At 42.4% G+C, this 16,538-nt stretch overlaps 1 protein-coding gene across 2 annotated transcripts; it reads left to right on the top strand.

The window, feature by feature from the left end:
• The first annotated feature begins 1,654 nt into the window (after positions 1–1,654).
• DYNLT3 (dynein light chain Tctex-type 3) lies at positions 1,655–9,174 on the top strand. Of its 2 annotated transcripts, XM_047844001.1 has the most exons (5): positions 1,655–1,755; positions 3,897–3,938; positions 6,248–6,371; positions 7,008–7,085; positions 7,373–9,174. In XM_047844001.1, the coding sequence occupies exons 1-5, from the start codon at positions 1,726–1,728 to the stop codon at positions 7,447–7,449; spliced, it is 351 nt and encodes a 116-aa protein (XP_047699957.1). In that variant the 5' UTR covers positions 1,655–1,725; the 3' UTR covers positions 7,450–9,174. The 2 variants fall into 2 exon arrangements, with proteins under 2 accessions (XP_047699957.1, XP_047699958.1); XM_047844002.1 differs by lacking the exon at positions 3,897–3,938 and having other exon boundaries at positions 1,694–1,755.
• The last annotated feature ends 7,364 nt before the right edge of the window (positions 9,175–16,538 follow it).

The raw sequence follows: 16,538 nt of genomic DNA, 5'->3' as shown, positions 1-16,538 counted from the left end.
TTCTCAAAGATGAAGAATAGTTTTGAGGTGAAATAAATACTAATTCTAGAAAAGGTTTCTTATGGGAGTTAGCTGTTTCTCTGTGATTTGAAACTGAAGGACTATCAGCCACAAAACAAGTAGGCATAATCTCTGTCACCATATTGCAATGACTTCAGTATAATAACTCTGGTATAAAAAATATCCTGAAACAGGAGAAATAGTCTTCCTCCTCTATGAAGTACAAATGCAGCTTTTCTGCAGTAGCTTTGACATGAGCCACAGTTTAGGAGAACCAGTAACAAACTGCACATTATCAAGTAAACAGTTCATAAAATGAGAGCAGAGATGGAAGGGCCTGAGATTCAGAAGCCCAGGGGTCCAGTTAATACCCATGTACCCTTGTCCAAGTTACTTGCACCTCTCTGAGCTCCAGTTTTACTTGTAAAATAAGAGAGTTTGACTAGATTACTAATGAACCTTCCAACTTTGATTTTAGTGAGTAAAATGGAATAGCGGTTGAGGTAAGCTGAGTAATGTGCCCACTCCCCCACCCCACCCTGCAAAAGATGCTGACATCTGAATCCCTGGAACCTGTGAATATGTTATCTCATGTAGCAAAAGGCACTTTTGCAGATATGATTAAGTTAAGGCCTTGAGAGGGAGACAGAAGGAGAAGGTAGGAGGATGGAAGTAGAGGTCAGAGAGGAGAAAGGATGCTAAATTGCCAGCTTTAAAGATGGAGGAAGGGGTCACGAGCCAAGGAATGCAGCCAGCTTCTAGAAGCTGCAAAAGACAAGTAAATAGATTTGGGCGTAGAGCTTCCAGAAGGAACATAGTCCTGCAGACCCATTTTAGACTTCTGAACTCCAGCACTGTATAGTAAGTTTGTGGGGCTTCAAGCCAGTAAATTTATAATAACTTGTTATAGAAGCAATAGAAAACTAATTTAGGTTAAGAACTTGGGTGATACCACCAGACTACCTGAGTTTGTTCTTGAAAAATGGGATAATGGTACCAGAAACAAACCTGCTGGGTTATCAGAAGTTTAAATGAGGAAGTCCTTAAGATCATCTGGAAGTTAGTAATTTTTAGATAAATGTAATCGTTGTTCTGCTAAATCTTGAATTTAATTCAGGATATTTGTACCCTGTGTCCTAGAAATCACATATTTCTTTTCACATAGTCATTGAGGAGGACCAGCATAGGAGCATTTACTTTTAGGAATTATGTACAGAGCGTTTCATTTGATCCTCACAATCAACCGTGAAATAGGTATAAATTTAAGTTTTCACACGAGGCTGTAGGAGGTCAATTCACCCAAGTAACGGAGCTAGTAAGTGGACAAATCAAAGCGGCTTGTCCATTATTACATTACCTACAATTGTTGGCTAGATGGTAATGACATGAATACGTGCACATAAATACAGCAGTGGGGACTCAAACAACACTGCGGACTCTAGACTGACGCTAGGTCTCCCCATCTGATCACACTGTCACAGTTTCCAGCTCTTTAATACCCACCTCTTGTTTCCAGAGAGGTCGGAAGCAACGGGACAGAAGCCTCCCATCGCGCAGAACCCTGCCCATGCTCCCAACGAGGGGGTGCCTTTTCTACACGAAGGCGGGGCTCTCATGGGGGCCGCCCCGAAACACGTATGGGGGCGGAGTCTCCTAGAAGGCCAGTGCGCGGCCGCGGATCTCCACCAGCCCATCGCTCCGCCCCGCAGGAGACTACGCGCCACCATGGAGGAGTACCATCGCCACTGCGACGAGGTACCGCCCCTCGGCCACCCGCGAGCGACCCCCGCCCCCGCCCGCCTCGGCGCGGAGTCTCCGCCGGGTGGTCTTCCGGCGCCAGGCGGCCGCGAGAGTTGGGGTGCGGCGCCCTCCGGGCCCGGGTCCTCCCTTCAGGGCCGGGACCCGCCCCGCCTGGCTCGGCCCGGCCACCGACCCCGAGGTCCTGAGGGTGGGCTGAGAGCCGGGGTGGCAGGGGCGGCTAAGAGCGCGCGGGGCGGGCGGGGGAACCGGGACCCAGGGGTGGAAGGACGGACTCGGGGTGCGTGGGGGGTGGGGATGGGGTGTCGGGCGCCGCCCGTCTGCGAGACGGGCCTTAGAAACCGGTCTGCTGGGTGGCTTCCTCTGCCCCTTGGCGTCCCCAAAGCAGGTGGCAGAGCCCCCCTGCCCGGCACCCTCGTCTGGGTGGACTGGAAGGAGGTGCTTCATGGATTACGAGCCCTTGCTTGCTGACTCGGGCTTCCTGGCATCTCACCGGAACTCCGTGGTGTCTGTTGTTACCTTCCTGTTACTGATAGGGACTCTGACGTTCATGGCGGCTAAGTGGTTTGCCCAGAGTCAAAGCTGCCAGGAATGACAGATGCTCCATTTGAACCCAGGCCTCTGGCAAACACCTACAACTCTGGCTTCACTTAACCACTAGGAGGATGAGGCCTGTCGGATCCCAGAATAACCTGTGACAAGTCTGAAGGGCAGAATAGACAAAGACATTTTCTGTCCCATGGTAGCCACAGGTGAATGGTGCAGTGAGATAAAAGTAGGCACCTGGAGGAGGTGCCACAGAAAATAGTGTGTTATTAGACCCGTGGAAGGGGCTTCTGGTTCATCCGTCTTTGGGATGTGACACTGCGCAGAAGCTACAACCATATTTAACTTCATTCGTTCTGTGATGTAGGTTAGTGGGAAAGTATTCTTATTTTAGCAATTGAGGCACAAGCAATTTCACTCTCAGACATATCCCGCAACAAGTGCTAGTCTCCTGACTCCCAAGAGGGTTCTGTACTGTTGCACTTCCTAAATATAAAGAGAAATACAATTACATGTGTCACCATGGTACCCAGTACTACCTGATGATTTACTGACCTTCCAAATTGAAGTGAAAGGAACATCATTTAATTGGTAGGCCACTTTTCAAAATAGACAATCACCTTATCTTAAGATAAAATGATCATTTTCATAGGGTCAAAACGTGAGAGCTGTTTTCATAATCCTAATTGTTTAGAATATTTTTATCCCTTTGTTGTTGGGGAAGTCTGTGGTGTAATTAAATGATTTGAAAATACTTTAAATCTGTGCTTGAGATGATACCTATCCCCAGAGTTGTTTTTTGAACTAATTTTAAGTTTCATAGTGGGACTTACAGAAATGGTCATGTCATAAAGCACCTTGTCTCCATGGAAACAACGCATGTATTACCTGAAGAGTTTTGGTTTAGATTACAATCTTATCACATAGCCGAGTTCTCTACTCTAGGACACTTGGATGTCATTAATAGTTGCTTTTAACTCAGAATTCTATCAAGCCACTCCACAGCAAAGATTAAGTTGCCAGACCTATTATAGTATTAAAGTGACATTAATTTAGAATGATCAACCATGTTCATTATCTTTAATTCAGGAAAGCCACGTTGTTGCCCAGCGTAAGTTAAAAAAAAATTGAAAACCATCTATTAATCAGTCTCTTCTCATGGACCACCTCATTCTCACTTTGCTGTAGCCATTTCCTATATACTGATGTCTGTGTATACATCTTTATCTCCTCCTGCGATTTCCTGAGCTTTATAATACAAACATTATCAATCCTTGGGCATTCATCAAAATCACCAGTTAAAGCTCTTAAAAAAAAAAATATGGTTGCCCAGGCTGTGCCCCAGACCTAATGAATCAAAATCTCGAGGGAGGTAGGTGGGGAACACATTCTGCAATTTTAGAAGTTTTAGAAGTGTTCTAGGTGGGGTTAGCAGCCTCCATAGACCTGATGTTACCCCTCACCGCTATGGTCTGCTGTCACTAACACCTGTCCAGGCCAGCCCAGGGTATTCTGTGTGTCATCACATCTACAAATAAAAGGAAGTCTGTGTTGAAAGCAGCTGTATCTTTTGTTCCCCCCCACCTTCTTAGGTTGGCTTCAATGTTGATGAAGCTCACAATATTGTTAAAGAGGTGAGTTACACATCTTGTTCATCTTGAAGCTTGTTCTGTTGACTTTCAGTACAAAGTTATAAACCTTAGTATTAAAACAAGGTTTTTAATATTTGCTCTTTATAGGGGTACCTCTATGTTTTGTTGTATACTATCAGGCATCCTGGGGCTAACTCTGAAAGTGATGTTGGAGTATTAGTCTAGAACACTGGTCTCCTTTTTCTAAAACTGATGGTCTGTCTTTTGAATGGAAGAACTTGTATTCCAGTAGGCCAAATATTATTTTAAATGTTAATGCTATAAAAGTATGTGTGTATGTGTATCTCACACGCCCACACTTTTATGTCTGTAAGCTATTTGTATATGTCAAAAGACTGTAGAAATATGCTTTTTTAGCCCAATTGAAAAATAATCACTTAACATCTTCTAGACACTGATATGCTAAATCAAAATCTTAAGAAAATTATTTGAAACATGAAATCTGGTCCTCCTAGTAGGCAAACAGACAAGAAGTTCTATTTGGGAATCAGTTCTGGCAGAGGAACTTGAATTATTATAGTCATATCACATCCAGACTATACTGTGGGTAAGGTATTTATAAACACTTAATAGTCCTGAGTCATTTTTCACTGTACCAAATCCTAGAAAAAAAATGAGTTGGCCCAGAAGGCAACCTTGTATTGTAGGTATGGTGGTTAGGTCTGTGTCCTAACAGGCCCTACCTGCCTTTAGTCTGGGCTAGGTTGGCTTGCCCTCTGGACATTGAGCACCTCCTCAGTCCATGCTGAGACAGTGCCTCGCCTGTCTGAATGTTCTAGGGCACAAGCTTACCCAGAACTGGCCTTGTACAGCTAGATCAACTCAAGGTTTGAGAGCCAGACAGGCACCTGAAAATCCTGCCATATTTTAATAGTTTAGAATCATGTATTAGAACTATGCAGTACAGCATGAAGACTCTAGTTAACAATACTGTATTGTATGCTTGAAAGTTGCTGAGATAGATCTTAAATGTTTCCACCGTGAAGGCAAAAAGTGATAACTACATGGGGAGATGGATATGTTAACTAAACTTACTGTTATCATTTCACAGTATGTACGTGTATCAAATTATTGTGTATCAAATCATCACATTGGACACCTTGAACTTACATAATGTTTTATGCCAATTACATCTTTAAAAAAGATTTTTTAACGTTTATTCATTTTTGCGAGTGAGAGAGACAGAGCATGAGTGGGGGAGGGGCAGAGAGAGAGAGGGAGACAAAGAATCAGAAGCAGGCTCCAGGCTCCTCTGAGCTGTCAGCACAGAGCCTGATGCGGGGCTCAAACTCACAGACCACGAGATCACGCCCTGAGCTGAAGTTGAACGCTTAACCGACTCAGCCCCCCAGGCACCCCTATGTCACTTACATCTTAATGAAGCCAGAAAAAATAAAACAGCAGCAGCAATAATGATGAGGGTGATCTCTAACATTGCATATGTGCTTACTCTGTCACAGTCACTATGCTTGAGCACTTGACATTCATGATCTTACCCCATCCTCACAACAACCTGATAAGATGAGGCCGTTATCTTTACTTTGAGGATTAGGAAAGTAGGGGCTCTAAGAGGTTGTGAGATACCTCTGGATGTGGATATAACACATGTAAGTCACTGACAAAAGGTCACAGTGACTAGGTGGCAGAAGCAACCTTACAACTAAGTTTGTGATACTAAACCAGCGCTCTTTGTCAGATATCAGAAGTGGATGTGAGTGGGCACTAGAAAATTACTTAACTGGCTTGTTCTAGAGCACCTGAAAAGTGCTCTTTGTTGATTTACTTTTAGTGGCAGGAGGTGCGAGCTTTCTAGCTAATTACATAATATAAATGAAAATGTAATTATTACACATGAGAATTCTGTTTTTAAATTAGCCTCATCCTTTGTTTCTAGCATCTGAAACCTACTTCAAATCCCAGCTGTTTCAAAGCCATTCTTTAACCAATTAATTATCACCCTTTCTTCGTCTCCACTTCCCCTCCATAATCCTTTTATGAGATAACTTATCTTTGATTAGTCTTTCTTGGGCTACAGATTTCTTTTGTTAGCTTCTCTGCTAGCTCTTTACAACAGAGGCCATGTCATATTTATCTTTATATGGCCCATAGTATCTCACAGAGTGAGATAATATGTGCAGGAAATATGCGTTGAAAATTCTAAAACAGAGGCAGTGCATAATAAATATTTACCAGATGCACATTTTCTAAGATGCTTTTGGGGGTTATAAATGTTTATGAATAAACTTTTGTTGGGATTTGTATATGTCTTTAACTGTCCTCTGCCCTTTTAGTGTATAGATGGGGTCTTGGGAGGTGAAGATTATAACCAGAATAACATCAACCAATGGACTGCAAGCATCGTGGAACAGTCCTTAACACATTTGGTTAAGCTGGGAAAAGCTTATAAATATATCGGTAAGTATCCATGTCCTTCCTCACTAGTCTGTTCCCCTATGTCCTCATGGTCTTTTCTGAATTTAGAGCATGTAAATGAATGATACACAAGTTGAATCCTAATAGGATATGAAGGGCTTCTGGCTTATGCATCCAAAGATAATATATGGTAATACCTAAAAGATGGAGATCTTTCACTACTCAAAAGAAACCACCTACTTGTCCTTTGCAGCAGCACCTTTTGCATTTGCATCAGCTACCTCTTTCCAGGGAAGCCCACTCGGCCCCACTGTTTTCCTGTCAGTAGCTCTGTGCCTCCTTCTGTGTAGGACTGTGAAGGGCCACACAGTAATTGTTTAGCCAGTGTCATCTTTTCTTCATTTTTGTGTCTGGATTATGACCATGGAATGAGGCACCTGATTTGGCCCAGATTTTTCCTGCACTACAATCACCAGTAGTTATGGCAATGGGCAACAGACTGGATCCAGTGGAGGCAAAATCATGGCGGTAATCAAGAGGACTTATTTTTTCTAATCTATTCAGCGAATGTTTGTTTTCTGTTATTTTACAGCTTTTAGAGCCTGAACTCAAACACTCAGATCTTACATATCTTTTCCTTTGCTTGTAAGTGTTCTCATTCTGCAACTTTATTTTTAGTGACCTGTGCGGTGGTCCAGAGGAGTGCATATGGCTTTCACACAGCCAGTTCATGTTTTTGGGATACTACATCTGATGGTAAGAGACCTTAAGCTGATTCACACAAAATCCAACTTCTAGTAAAGCCACACAGTGCACTTATTATCAAACGCTTATTTATCTCTAATTAAATTTTGAAAAGGCTATCAACCGGATTGCTATGTACCTAGGAACAAGCATGCCTCAGACAAATACAAAATGTGAAGATGTAACAAATTGCAGGAAATAAGATATTAAAACCAATGAGATATTTTAGTAATATTCAATATTTTAGCAAGTTCAGTATTTTGCTAATATTTCAAAGTCTTTTTTTGTGTGTGTTTCAGGAACCTGTACTGTGAGATGGGAGAACCGAACCATGAACTGTATTGTCAATGTTTTTGCCATTGCTATTGTCCTGTGACACAGTAAAAATGTCCGGCCAAAGCCGTTAAATTAAGAATTTGTCAGTGTATCCTTTCTAAAAAGAGTAATAGTTACTTGTTAATGTATTAGATGACAAGCGTGCAATATGCTTCAAAAGCTCTCAACAAAAACTGAATATTCTAAGCAAAAGCCATCTCATAGTAAGTTGGCAGATTAGCTCATTCTACACAGCATCATTTACATGGGAAAAATTTAATGTTGGCAAAAAACAAAAACAAATATGGCATGACATGAAAATACAATCTTATATTTACACCGGCTTTTCACTAACATGTGCGTAAGGAGATGGGGAAATCTGTTCAGATAATAAAATTCTCTTTCAGCAGAGAAGTTAACAGGGATAAGTATATGAACAAAAAAATGCTGCAAAGATAAATGTGGAGAAAATGATAATTAGCTAACACTTCTTAGTTTTTGATTTCTCCTTAGTTGTACATCTAATTTACTGGAAAATAGTTTTCTTCCGTACCAGCTATTATTACAGTAACAGCCATCATTGACGTGTTTATTTTTTCTGAGGATTGTCAAAATGTTTTTTTAAATTTCAAACTCTTAGATTTACATGTGAGGACCAATTAAATCTGGTAACTTGCATTCCGTGGTGAAACAAACCTCGTGATGAAAAGTACATGACACTAACAGCTGCCTTACAATGGACTAATTTCATGTAGAGCTAACATTTATTGAATTCCTATTATATGTATATTTCTCTGTTAACATTATAGTTCTCAATGTATTGTGCGAATTCCGAGTTCCTTTTGGCACCTGTTCAGTTGAACAACTAACCTGTTCAGGGCAGAAAAAAAAGAATTGTTTTACAAGAAGAAAAGGAATCTGATTATCCATGTAGAAGTAAGCAAAATGAAAAGCACTTAATGCTGACAGAGAATTAGAGATGTCATTTTAAGAACTGCTTCCAGCAAGTAAAAAAAAAAAAAGCGCATAAAATATGCAACTCTTAGTTAAAGGCCTTACTAGCAGTATAACTAGACAGGTAGCAAATTTTGTCATTGCTTTAGTTACAACCATCTGTAAATAATTTAAATACTTATTACATGAGGTTCAAATTGAGTGGAATAAAGTATAAATTCAAAGTATACAATCATTAGCAGGTTAATGAATATCTCAGGGCTTATAAAATGTAGTTAAATTTAGTAAGAAGATAAAAGATGAAAAATTAGGGTACACAGCTGGTCACCAAACGCGAAGTCAATCTGGTTATTTAGCCCGGAAAACAAAAATAATTTTGCATATTACCACTAACACGAATATATAGGGAGGAGAACCATGATTCATTGCATTTTGAGGGGAAGGAAAGGCTTAGTATTAATACTGACAATATTAACATAGTATTCTTGTAGGAATACTATGTGCATGTTTGATATGTTGCTGTGTAACAGTAATTGTTCAATGTTTAAGAAGAACATTAAGAAAATACAAGGGTAGAGTTTCATGTGGGGAGCTACATTTTTGGCACGTCAAAAATTCTCATAGCCATTACCTTCATCTTACTTTGCACTGCTGGCTTTTGTGCCCTTGAAGATTATAATAGTGACCAAAATATCTGTGCAGTTAAGGCTTGCTTTTGATTATTGTTATTGAGGCCTGATTTTAAAGGAATAATAATCAAAAATACCTCGTGAACTTGCTATCTGCTCTGTTTTTATTTAAAATATAATAAAGATTGTCTTCCCGTGCTGTACTTTTGCTTCTTGTATGATCATTGAATAAAGAAATGGCACCGTCCTCACTCTAGGAAATTCTCAGTAGGAAGAAGGAATAAGGAATGTCAGACCACATAGATACGGCATACAGAGTAAATACCAGTAACATAGCAGCCCGAAGCCAGTATGCAACGTTACAGCATAATTAATAGCTTCTATTCTAGGCCTTGTATTTTATGATTTTAACACAAAATTTCACTTTTAAAAAGTCAACGTAAAATACATTTTGTAACTATGTGTTAGCTTTTAATGACTATTTTTGGCCAGGAATTTTGCCCTGTTTGTCAACTTGCAATTGAGTTGTTGCTGTTTTTATTTTTAATTAAAGACTTTAAGTATATAAAATTAGGGTATTCAAATCTAAGTACTAAGTCGGATTTTTGTAAAGCTGCAATTTTATGTTTGTAAAGTGCTAGTATGCTGCCCTAAGTTGATGGCAACATCTCATTACGTTTTCTCTAGTAAAAAGTACTTTTTTACTCTTCTTCCCAAGCTGGGTGTTATCTAATTATGAGTCACTGAAAGCATTTCACCACCTACAGTCATCATCACATTTTTAAAGTAATCTTACAATAGTGCAGATTATATTTTCAAAGTTTGAGTAAACAAACAAAAAACCTGTCTGTTCCTGATAAGTTTCTTTTTTAATGTTTATTTTGAAAGAGAGAGCACAAGCAGGGGAGAGGGGCAGAGTGACAGAGGGAGAGGAAGAGAGAATCCCAAGTAGCGCAGCGCTCAACGTGGGGCTCAATCCCACGAACCCAGAGATCATGACCCGAGCCGAAATCAAGAGTTGGATGCTTAACCAACTAAGCCACCCAGGTGTCCCCCTCAATACGTTTCTTAAAAGTGGGAGAACACTCTGACTCTTTATGACAAAGGAAGTAGATCGGTCACATAGCAGACACCAAAGCAAAGTTTGAGACATGAACTGAAAATTTCACCCCACGTGTTACAATGTACCCAAGAGCAATTGATTTTAAAATCCAGAAAGTGGAGCTATTTTTGCGGCCAGAAAGATTCAGTAAAATTGAGCTTTGCATATTTGTGAAGTTCCCTATAAAAGGATCTTATGCATTCAGCTCTTACAGGATTTAGATGGCCATCACCAATATACGTTAACTTAAGTGGTCCAGGAGATTCTAGCCCACCATGTCTAGTTGCAAACCCTGTAATTCTCATTGAAGTTCCACTTAATGCCATTCTATGTCATCCTTGGATGTGTAGGATATATTGACAATCCAGGACTATTTAGACATCACCCCCATTGCTTCATGAAGAGTGTCTGTTTCCAAAGTGGTTTCTAAAGATCTCAGAGACAAAGCTGGGACTTTGAACAGACACTTGCTGCACCACTGGTATGGTACGTATCTTCCCTATAGGGCAAAACGTGGGCAACTATCCCCACTCTGGGATCCCATAAAAGTGTAGACTATGTGGGGAGGTTTCTTTGCAGCTCTGCCTTACCCCGTCGGGGAATTTGATGCCCGGGCTTATCCAGTAATGCAAACCTGACTTTATTCATGCTGAAATACATATCTTTATATTTTCCTGAAGGCTTCATCTTTTTAGGTAATTTTTTTTATGAACACCAGCTTCTACCTTGAGATATTTCAGTCTGGGTTTCTCAGGGCACCATTTTACATGAGCCAGTATTATTACTTAATGAACGTTCTGTCGACTCCGTTTCATCCCCTGTAATACCTTATGGAGAAAATCTGCATGAAAATGATTAGATTTTGGTGTGTACTGACCTTTAATTTTGTAGGCTAGGAATTTGGGTTAAACTGCATGCGCTAACATAGGCTTTGAAAGTTAATGCTCATGCAGAATACCACCCAAAAATGATCAGGGTTAGAATAATGGTTTCTTAATAATCAAAGTAAACTTGTTCTGTAAAGGGAAAAAGTGAAATATTTGAGACTTTGCAGGCCTTTTGCAACCATTCAAGCATGCTGTCGTTGTATGAAAGCAGCCATAGACCATGGGGGAAATGCATGGATGTGACTGTGGTCCAGTGAAACTGTTTACAAAAACAGGTGGCCGGCTGGCTGAGCTTACCAACCTCTGCAGTAGAGTAAGAAGTGTTTCCCAGCCACTTAAAAAATCAGACATTAATGGATCTGAGAACTTTTTTCTTTTTATTGTTCTCAGTTACAAACAGTGGGACACAAAGCATTTTTATATATTGTGTTCTTATTATCTTGGACTCAGAGGGACCTTATCAGGAAACCAAACTTGTACTCTCTTTATTAAAAGAAAGAAGGGCCACAAATCAACTTTTCCAAAACTAAAGTATTCTTTTTTTGATATATATCACCTAACTTTTCCCTAGTTAACAGATAATTTTATATCTTAATGTCTCAAAGTTCATTTTACCAGCTTAAAGAACATTTCTGAAAAGGTCCACATTTTGTGTTTTATTGATTTTTGCTATTTTTGTGGGGAAGATAGGTACCTAGTCTACCTAGAGAATCTTCCACACATACCAGACATGGCAGTCATGGCCCACTGACTGCCTCCTGTTAGCAGAAATCACATACAAGAAAATGCACAGCCTACAGATGAAATTACCCTGCCTTGTAATTTGAGAAAGTAGATGTTCTTTACCCAGGAACAGCAATGAATCGCATTGGCGTGAACCCCTGACCCAATGATGGCTTATCCATACACTGAGTTTTAATCTACAAGATGGCTAGGGTACATTAAGTCAAGCAAAGTAGTTCCCTCTGAATTGTGGATCCGAAAATAAGGAGCATTAGTCAACAGAAGGAAAAGGGAGCAAAGAAGCAGAAGTCTGGTCAAGGATTAGGACAAGTTTTCTGATTGGCAGAACATTCGGCACAGCTTGCCCTCTCCTCTTTCTACACCCTCCAATCCAGGGAAGACCGACCATGCGTCAGTACCAGCAGCAATGCTGAAAATGGTGTCGGCAGCGATTGTGGTGGACAGAGTAAGACAGGGAGCAGGTTGATGGGAATGGTCTGGCTTAGAATCACTAGCATAGGGTGACTTAAAAAACCTGTACAGGAATGTTCATGACAGTTTTAATAGTGATAGCAAAAGAAACTAGAAACCACTTAGATGTCCTTTAATGGGGTGGGTGGTTTAACCAACTGTGGTAGGTACACGGAATAGGACTTAGACAAAAGGAATGCGTTATTGATGCGAGAACTTGCGTAAATCTCCAGAGAATTGTGTGGAGTCAAAAAGTCAATCCTAGGGGCGCCTGGGTGGCGCAGTCAGTTAAGCGTCCGACTTCAGCCAGGTCACGATCTCGCGGTCCGTGAGTTCGAGCCCCGCGTCGGGCTCTGGGCTGGTGGCTCAGAGCCTGGAGCCTGTTTCCGATTCTGTGTCTCCCTCTCTCTCTGCCCCTCCCCCGTTCATGCTCTGTCTCTCTCTGTCCCAAAAGTAAATAAACGTTGAAAAAAAAAATTAAAAAGTCAATCCTAAAATGGTACACACTGTGTGAGCCCGTCTATAGAACATGTTTGAAACAACACTTTAAAAACCGGAGAATAAATTAGTGGGTGCCAGAGGGTAGAGATAGTGGGCAGGACGGAGGTAGAAGTGGTTATAAAAGTATCTTGATTCCGGTGGTGGACACACAAACCTACATGTCATAAAATTCACATAAAACTGAATACATACAAATGACTATCAATAAAATTGGGGATGGGGCGCCTGGGTGGCGCAGTCGGTTAAGTGTCTGACTTCAGCCAGGTCACGATCTCGTGGTCCGTGAGTTTGAGCCCCGCGTCAGGCTCTGGGCTGATGGCTCAGAGCCTGGAGCCTGTTTCCGATTCTGTGTCTCCCTCTCTCTCTGCCCCTCCCCCGTTCATGCTCTGTCTCTCTCTGTCCCAAAAATAAATAAACGTTGGAAAAAAAAAATTTAAAAAAATAAAAAATAAAAAAAAAAATAAAATTGGGGAAATATTTTTAAAAAAATTTTTAATATTTATTTTTGAAAGATCAACAGAGTACAATGAGGGGAGGGGCACAGAGAGAGGCAGAGAGAATCCCAAGCAGGCTCCACACTATCAGTGCAGTGCCAACGTGGGACTTGAACTCATGAACCTGAGAAAAATAATCCTTTGTCTTAAGACAGAAAACAATTCAGGCTTGAAAATAGCAAGCAAATATATATGCATACAGGAGGGAATTTTCCTTCCCGTGGACATCCTGTGCCGGCCCTTAAAACAAACTCGGGAGCAAATAAATAAATTAAATAAAGTAAATGTTATTAGGCAGAAGTAAGAAGCACACGGTGAAGAATCCAAGGGGATGCCGATGGCTCCAGCAAGTGGAAGTTGGAAGAAGGAAAGCTAGGGATGCCCAGACTCATGGACTAAGAAGGGAATAGAGTGAGAACGGCTCATCATAAAGTCAGAGAATCCCAGAGTTGGAGGGGACTTTGAGGTTGCCTCTGCTAACCTCCCGGCCCCGACAGAAATTCTTTCTACAAACACATTTGGCGGAAGGTTTATGAGGGAGGTTGTATAGGGCCTGGATAAGAGGGTGCGGTGAGGTCTACATCCAAACCTAGCTGGCGGGGTAATGTCTTCCACTAAACTTGTCGCCTTTGATGCTGAAATCACTCCAGTAAGGAAGTATGGTCGGGTTTCCCGGAGGAAAAACACCGGGAGGGCTCTATCCCAAGCAAATACACACACGGGCGCACATTGAGGGTTGGTACAGGCTTTGAAAGATAGAATATTGAAATTCTTGTTTGGTCTTCTCTTTAAGGCATTTACTTCCCTGTGCAGTTTAGCTGTGCTGCCACCAGGGGACAGAAGGATGCCACTGTTTAAGTACTGATTGTGAACTTGAAAGTTTGTGCTTTCCTTGAGGTTCGAACAATGGCTCTGCTGGCTTTGATCTCTTACCCAAGATGTCTAGCCATAGATGTCCAGCTTTGCCTATAAAGTGTATCCACTTGTTAAAATGATTCAAGTCTGTCAAACTTTAAGCCCATCATCACCCTGGAACCCACATTTTCTAGGCCTCCAAGTAGATAAGCAGGAGAAATACTGGCAGTCTGATTTATAGCAACTCTTCCTCAGAGAAATCACGGGAATTCCGAGTCTTTCCGTTCCATTCGAGGTCTCTCGGCTGTATCTCATTTGTATTCCTCAGTGGCCCTTCCTGGCCTCCTCTTACCAACCTCCCAATACCTACTCTCCTTCCCTGGTCTCTTCCCACATGCAACCCAGGCTGAGGTCAGTGACTCCTGCAGTAAATGTTCACTTAATGTTCACGGTGTGCCAGACACCGTTCCGGGCTCTGGGGGATCAAACCAAACCCTTCCCTCGTGGAGCTTACATTCCAGTGGAGAGGCAAACAATAAACAAATGTGCTCGGACAGTAATATTTGCTCTACAGAAGTCATAATAAATAAGAAGTAATGCACGTGTTACCAGACAGAGGCTCCGAACGCAGGTCCTGCTGCTCGCCACTCGAAAGTCAGTACTTGAGAGACACGTGATGGTCGGAGAGGAGAGGTTGCTTTATTCAGGAAGCTGGCAGCCTGGGAAAACAGCAGACGAAAGTCCCAAAGACCAGGTCCCCTCTCCGGGCATAGCGGGAGGTTTTTAAAGGGGAAGGCACGGGAAATGGTAATGGGGCTACACGCAGGAGAAGCTGGTGCTCAGCAGTTAATCATTTGTCCTTAGGACGCTTCCAGATTCTTCCATTCTGTCAGTAATCAAGGCTCCCAGGTGTCTCTTATTGAGGATACCAGGGTCAGTGGCGGCTGTTTGAGTGCAGTCAGACCGTATCTTCCAGAAAGACCGTATCTTCTTGGTCCTTTGTTCCTCAAGGCCAGTGGTCCGCAGGATCTCAAGGGAAGTAGGTTAGTTCTGCTACAAACCGGGGTTTAGGTCAGCGTGCAAGGAGCACATAAGCTCATCGGTTGGCGTGCTGTCACACAGGGGAGGGTGATAGGGAGTGATTCAAGGAGGTGGCAGTGGCAGGGCTGATGTTTTCCATGGGATTGTTGAGAGCAGACCTCCCTATGAAAGGGAATATTTGAGCTGAGATCTGGAGGTGATGGGGTGAGTCACACATATTTGTGGACAAGATGCATAGCAGGCAAAGGGAACCACAAGCGTAAAGATCTCAAGGTGAAACCAATCTTGGTATGTTTGTGGGACGACAAAGTGGCCAGTGTGGCTGGAGGTGCGTGAGAAAGGGAGAGAGTGATGGGAAACAAGACCAAATAGGTCACAGGGGACTCGATCGCGTAGGGTCATTTGTGCGTGAGATGATGTAGCCCTGGTGGTTTCGAGCAGAGGAGTGATGTGGACACTGTGGCTGCCGTGTTGAGAGTAGACTGTAGGTGGGCAAGGGTGGAAGCAAAGAGCCCGGTGAGGAGGCCGTTGCCGTAGGTCAGGTGAGAGAATGGGGGCTCAGACTGGGATGGTGGCAGTGGAGAGGATGAGAGGTGGTCAGATTCTGGAAGCCTTTTGAAGGTAGGCTTGACAGGATTTGATCATAAATTGCCTGTGGCATTTCAGAGAAAGAGGGGTCGGGGACAGGTTACAGTCGTGGCCGAAGCAAATGGAGTTTTCCTTTTACTGCAGTGGGAAAGACTGTGGGGTGGGCAGGGAAGGAGGAGAAAAACTGCAAGAGTGTGGACTCCTGAAAACTCAAGGAAAGGAAGTTTTATAAGAAGGACAGTGTGACCCACCATGTCACGCGCTAACGAGGAGGGTGACATCTCTTCTGCAGCTGTGGCTACAGGTGCTGCCCGACTCAGCATCATTGGTATCGGTGGACTTTTCTGCCATGTCCAATGCTTGCTAGGTAGGGAGATGGTCCTCCTTTCCCGGGTGTTGGAGACAATTCTCATACTTGACCTCAAAATATGATGGACTTCTGTGTTCTTTTCTCAGTTCCTAGGTTCCTGGAGCTCCACGAGAGACAGACAACTGAACTCTCACCTTGCACCAGGAGACAAAGGGACATATCACCAAGAGCTGTATTCAGAAGTCTCCTCTCCAGCACACCCTGTTCAGCTCTTGGAGCAAGTCTAATAAGAAGAATCCACGGGGCTCCTGGGTGACCAGTTGGTTGAACGGCCGCCTCATGATTTGGGCTCGGGTCATGATCCCAGAGTACTGGGATCAAGCCCCGTGTTGGGCTCCATGCTGAGCGCAGAGCCTGCTTAAGATTCTGCCTCTCTCTGCCTCTGCCCTCTGCTTGTGCGCACTTGCTCTTTCTCTGAAAACAACAATAAAAAAAAAAAAGAAAGGAAGGAAGAAGGAAAAGAAAACAAAAAAAGAATCCAGCTTTCTCATTTAGAGTGGTTTTTTTCCACCTATAATTCTGCTTTAGGCTGAAC

This window comes from Prionailurus viverrinus, chromosome X, assembly GCF_022837055.1.
Source record: "Prionailurus viverrinus isolate Anna chromosome X, UM_Priviv_1.0, whole genome shotgun sequence".
NCBI classification, from domain to species: Eukaryota; Metazoa; Chordata; class Mammalia; order Carnivora; family Felidae; genus Prionailurus; species Prionailurus viverrinus.
This window is presented reverse-complemented; position numbering and strand designations above follow the sequence as displayed.

Excerpts from the sequence above, each read along its gene's own strand:
- DYNLT3 (XM_047844001.1), top strand. The coding sequence starts at position 1,726 with ATGGAGGAGTACCATCGCCACTGCGACGAG. Across the intron at positions 1,756-3,896 it reads ACCATCGCCACTGCGACGAG|GTTGGCTTCAATGTTGATGA; the intron begins GTACCGCCCCTC and ends CCACCTTCTTAG. Across the intron at positions 6,372-7,007 it reads AAAAGCTTATAAATATATCG|TGACCTGTGCGGTGGTCCAG; the intron begins GTAAGTATCCAT and ends CTTTATTTTTAG.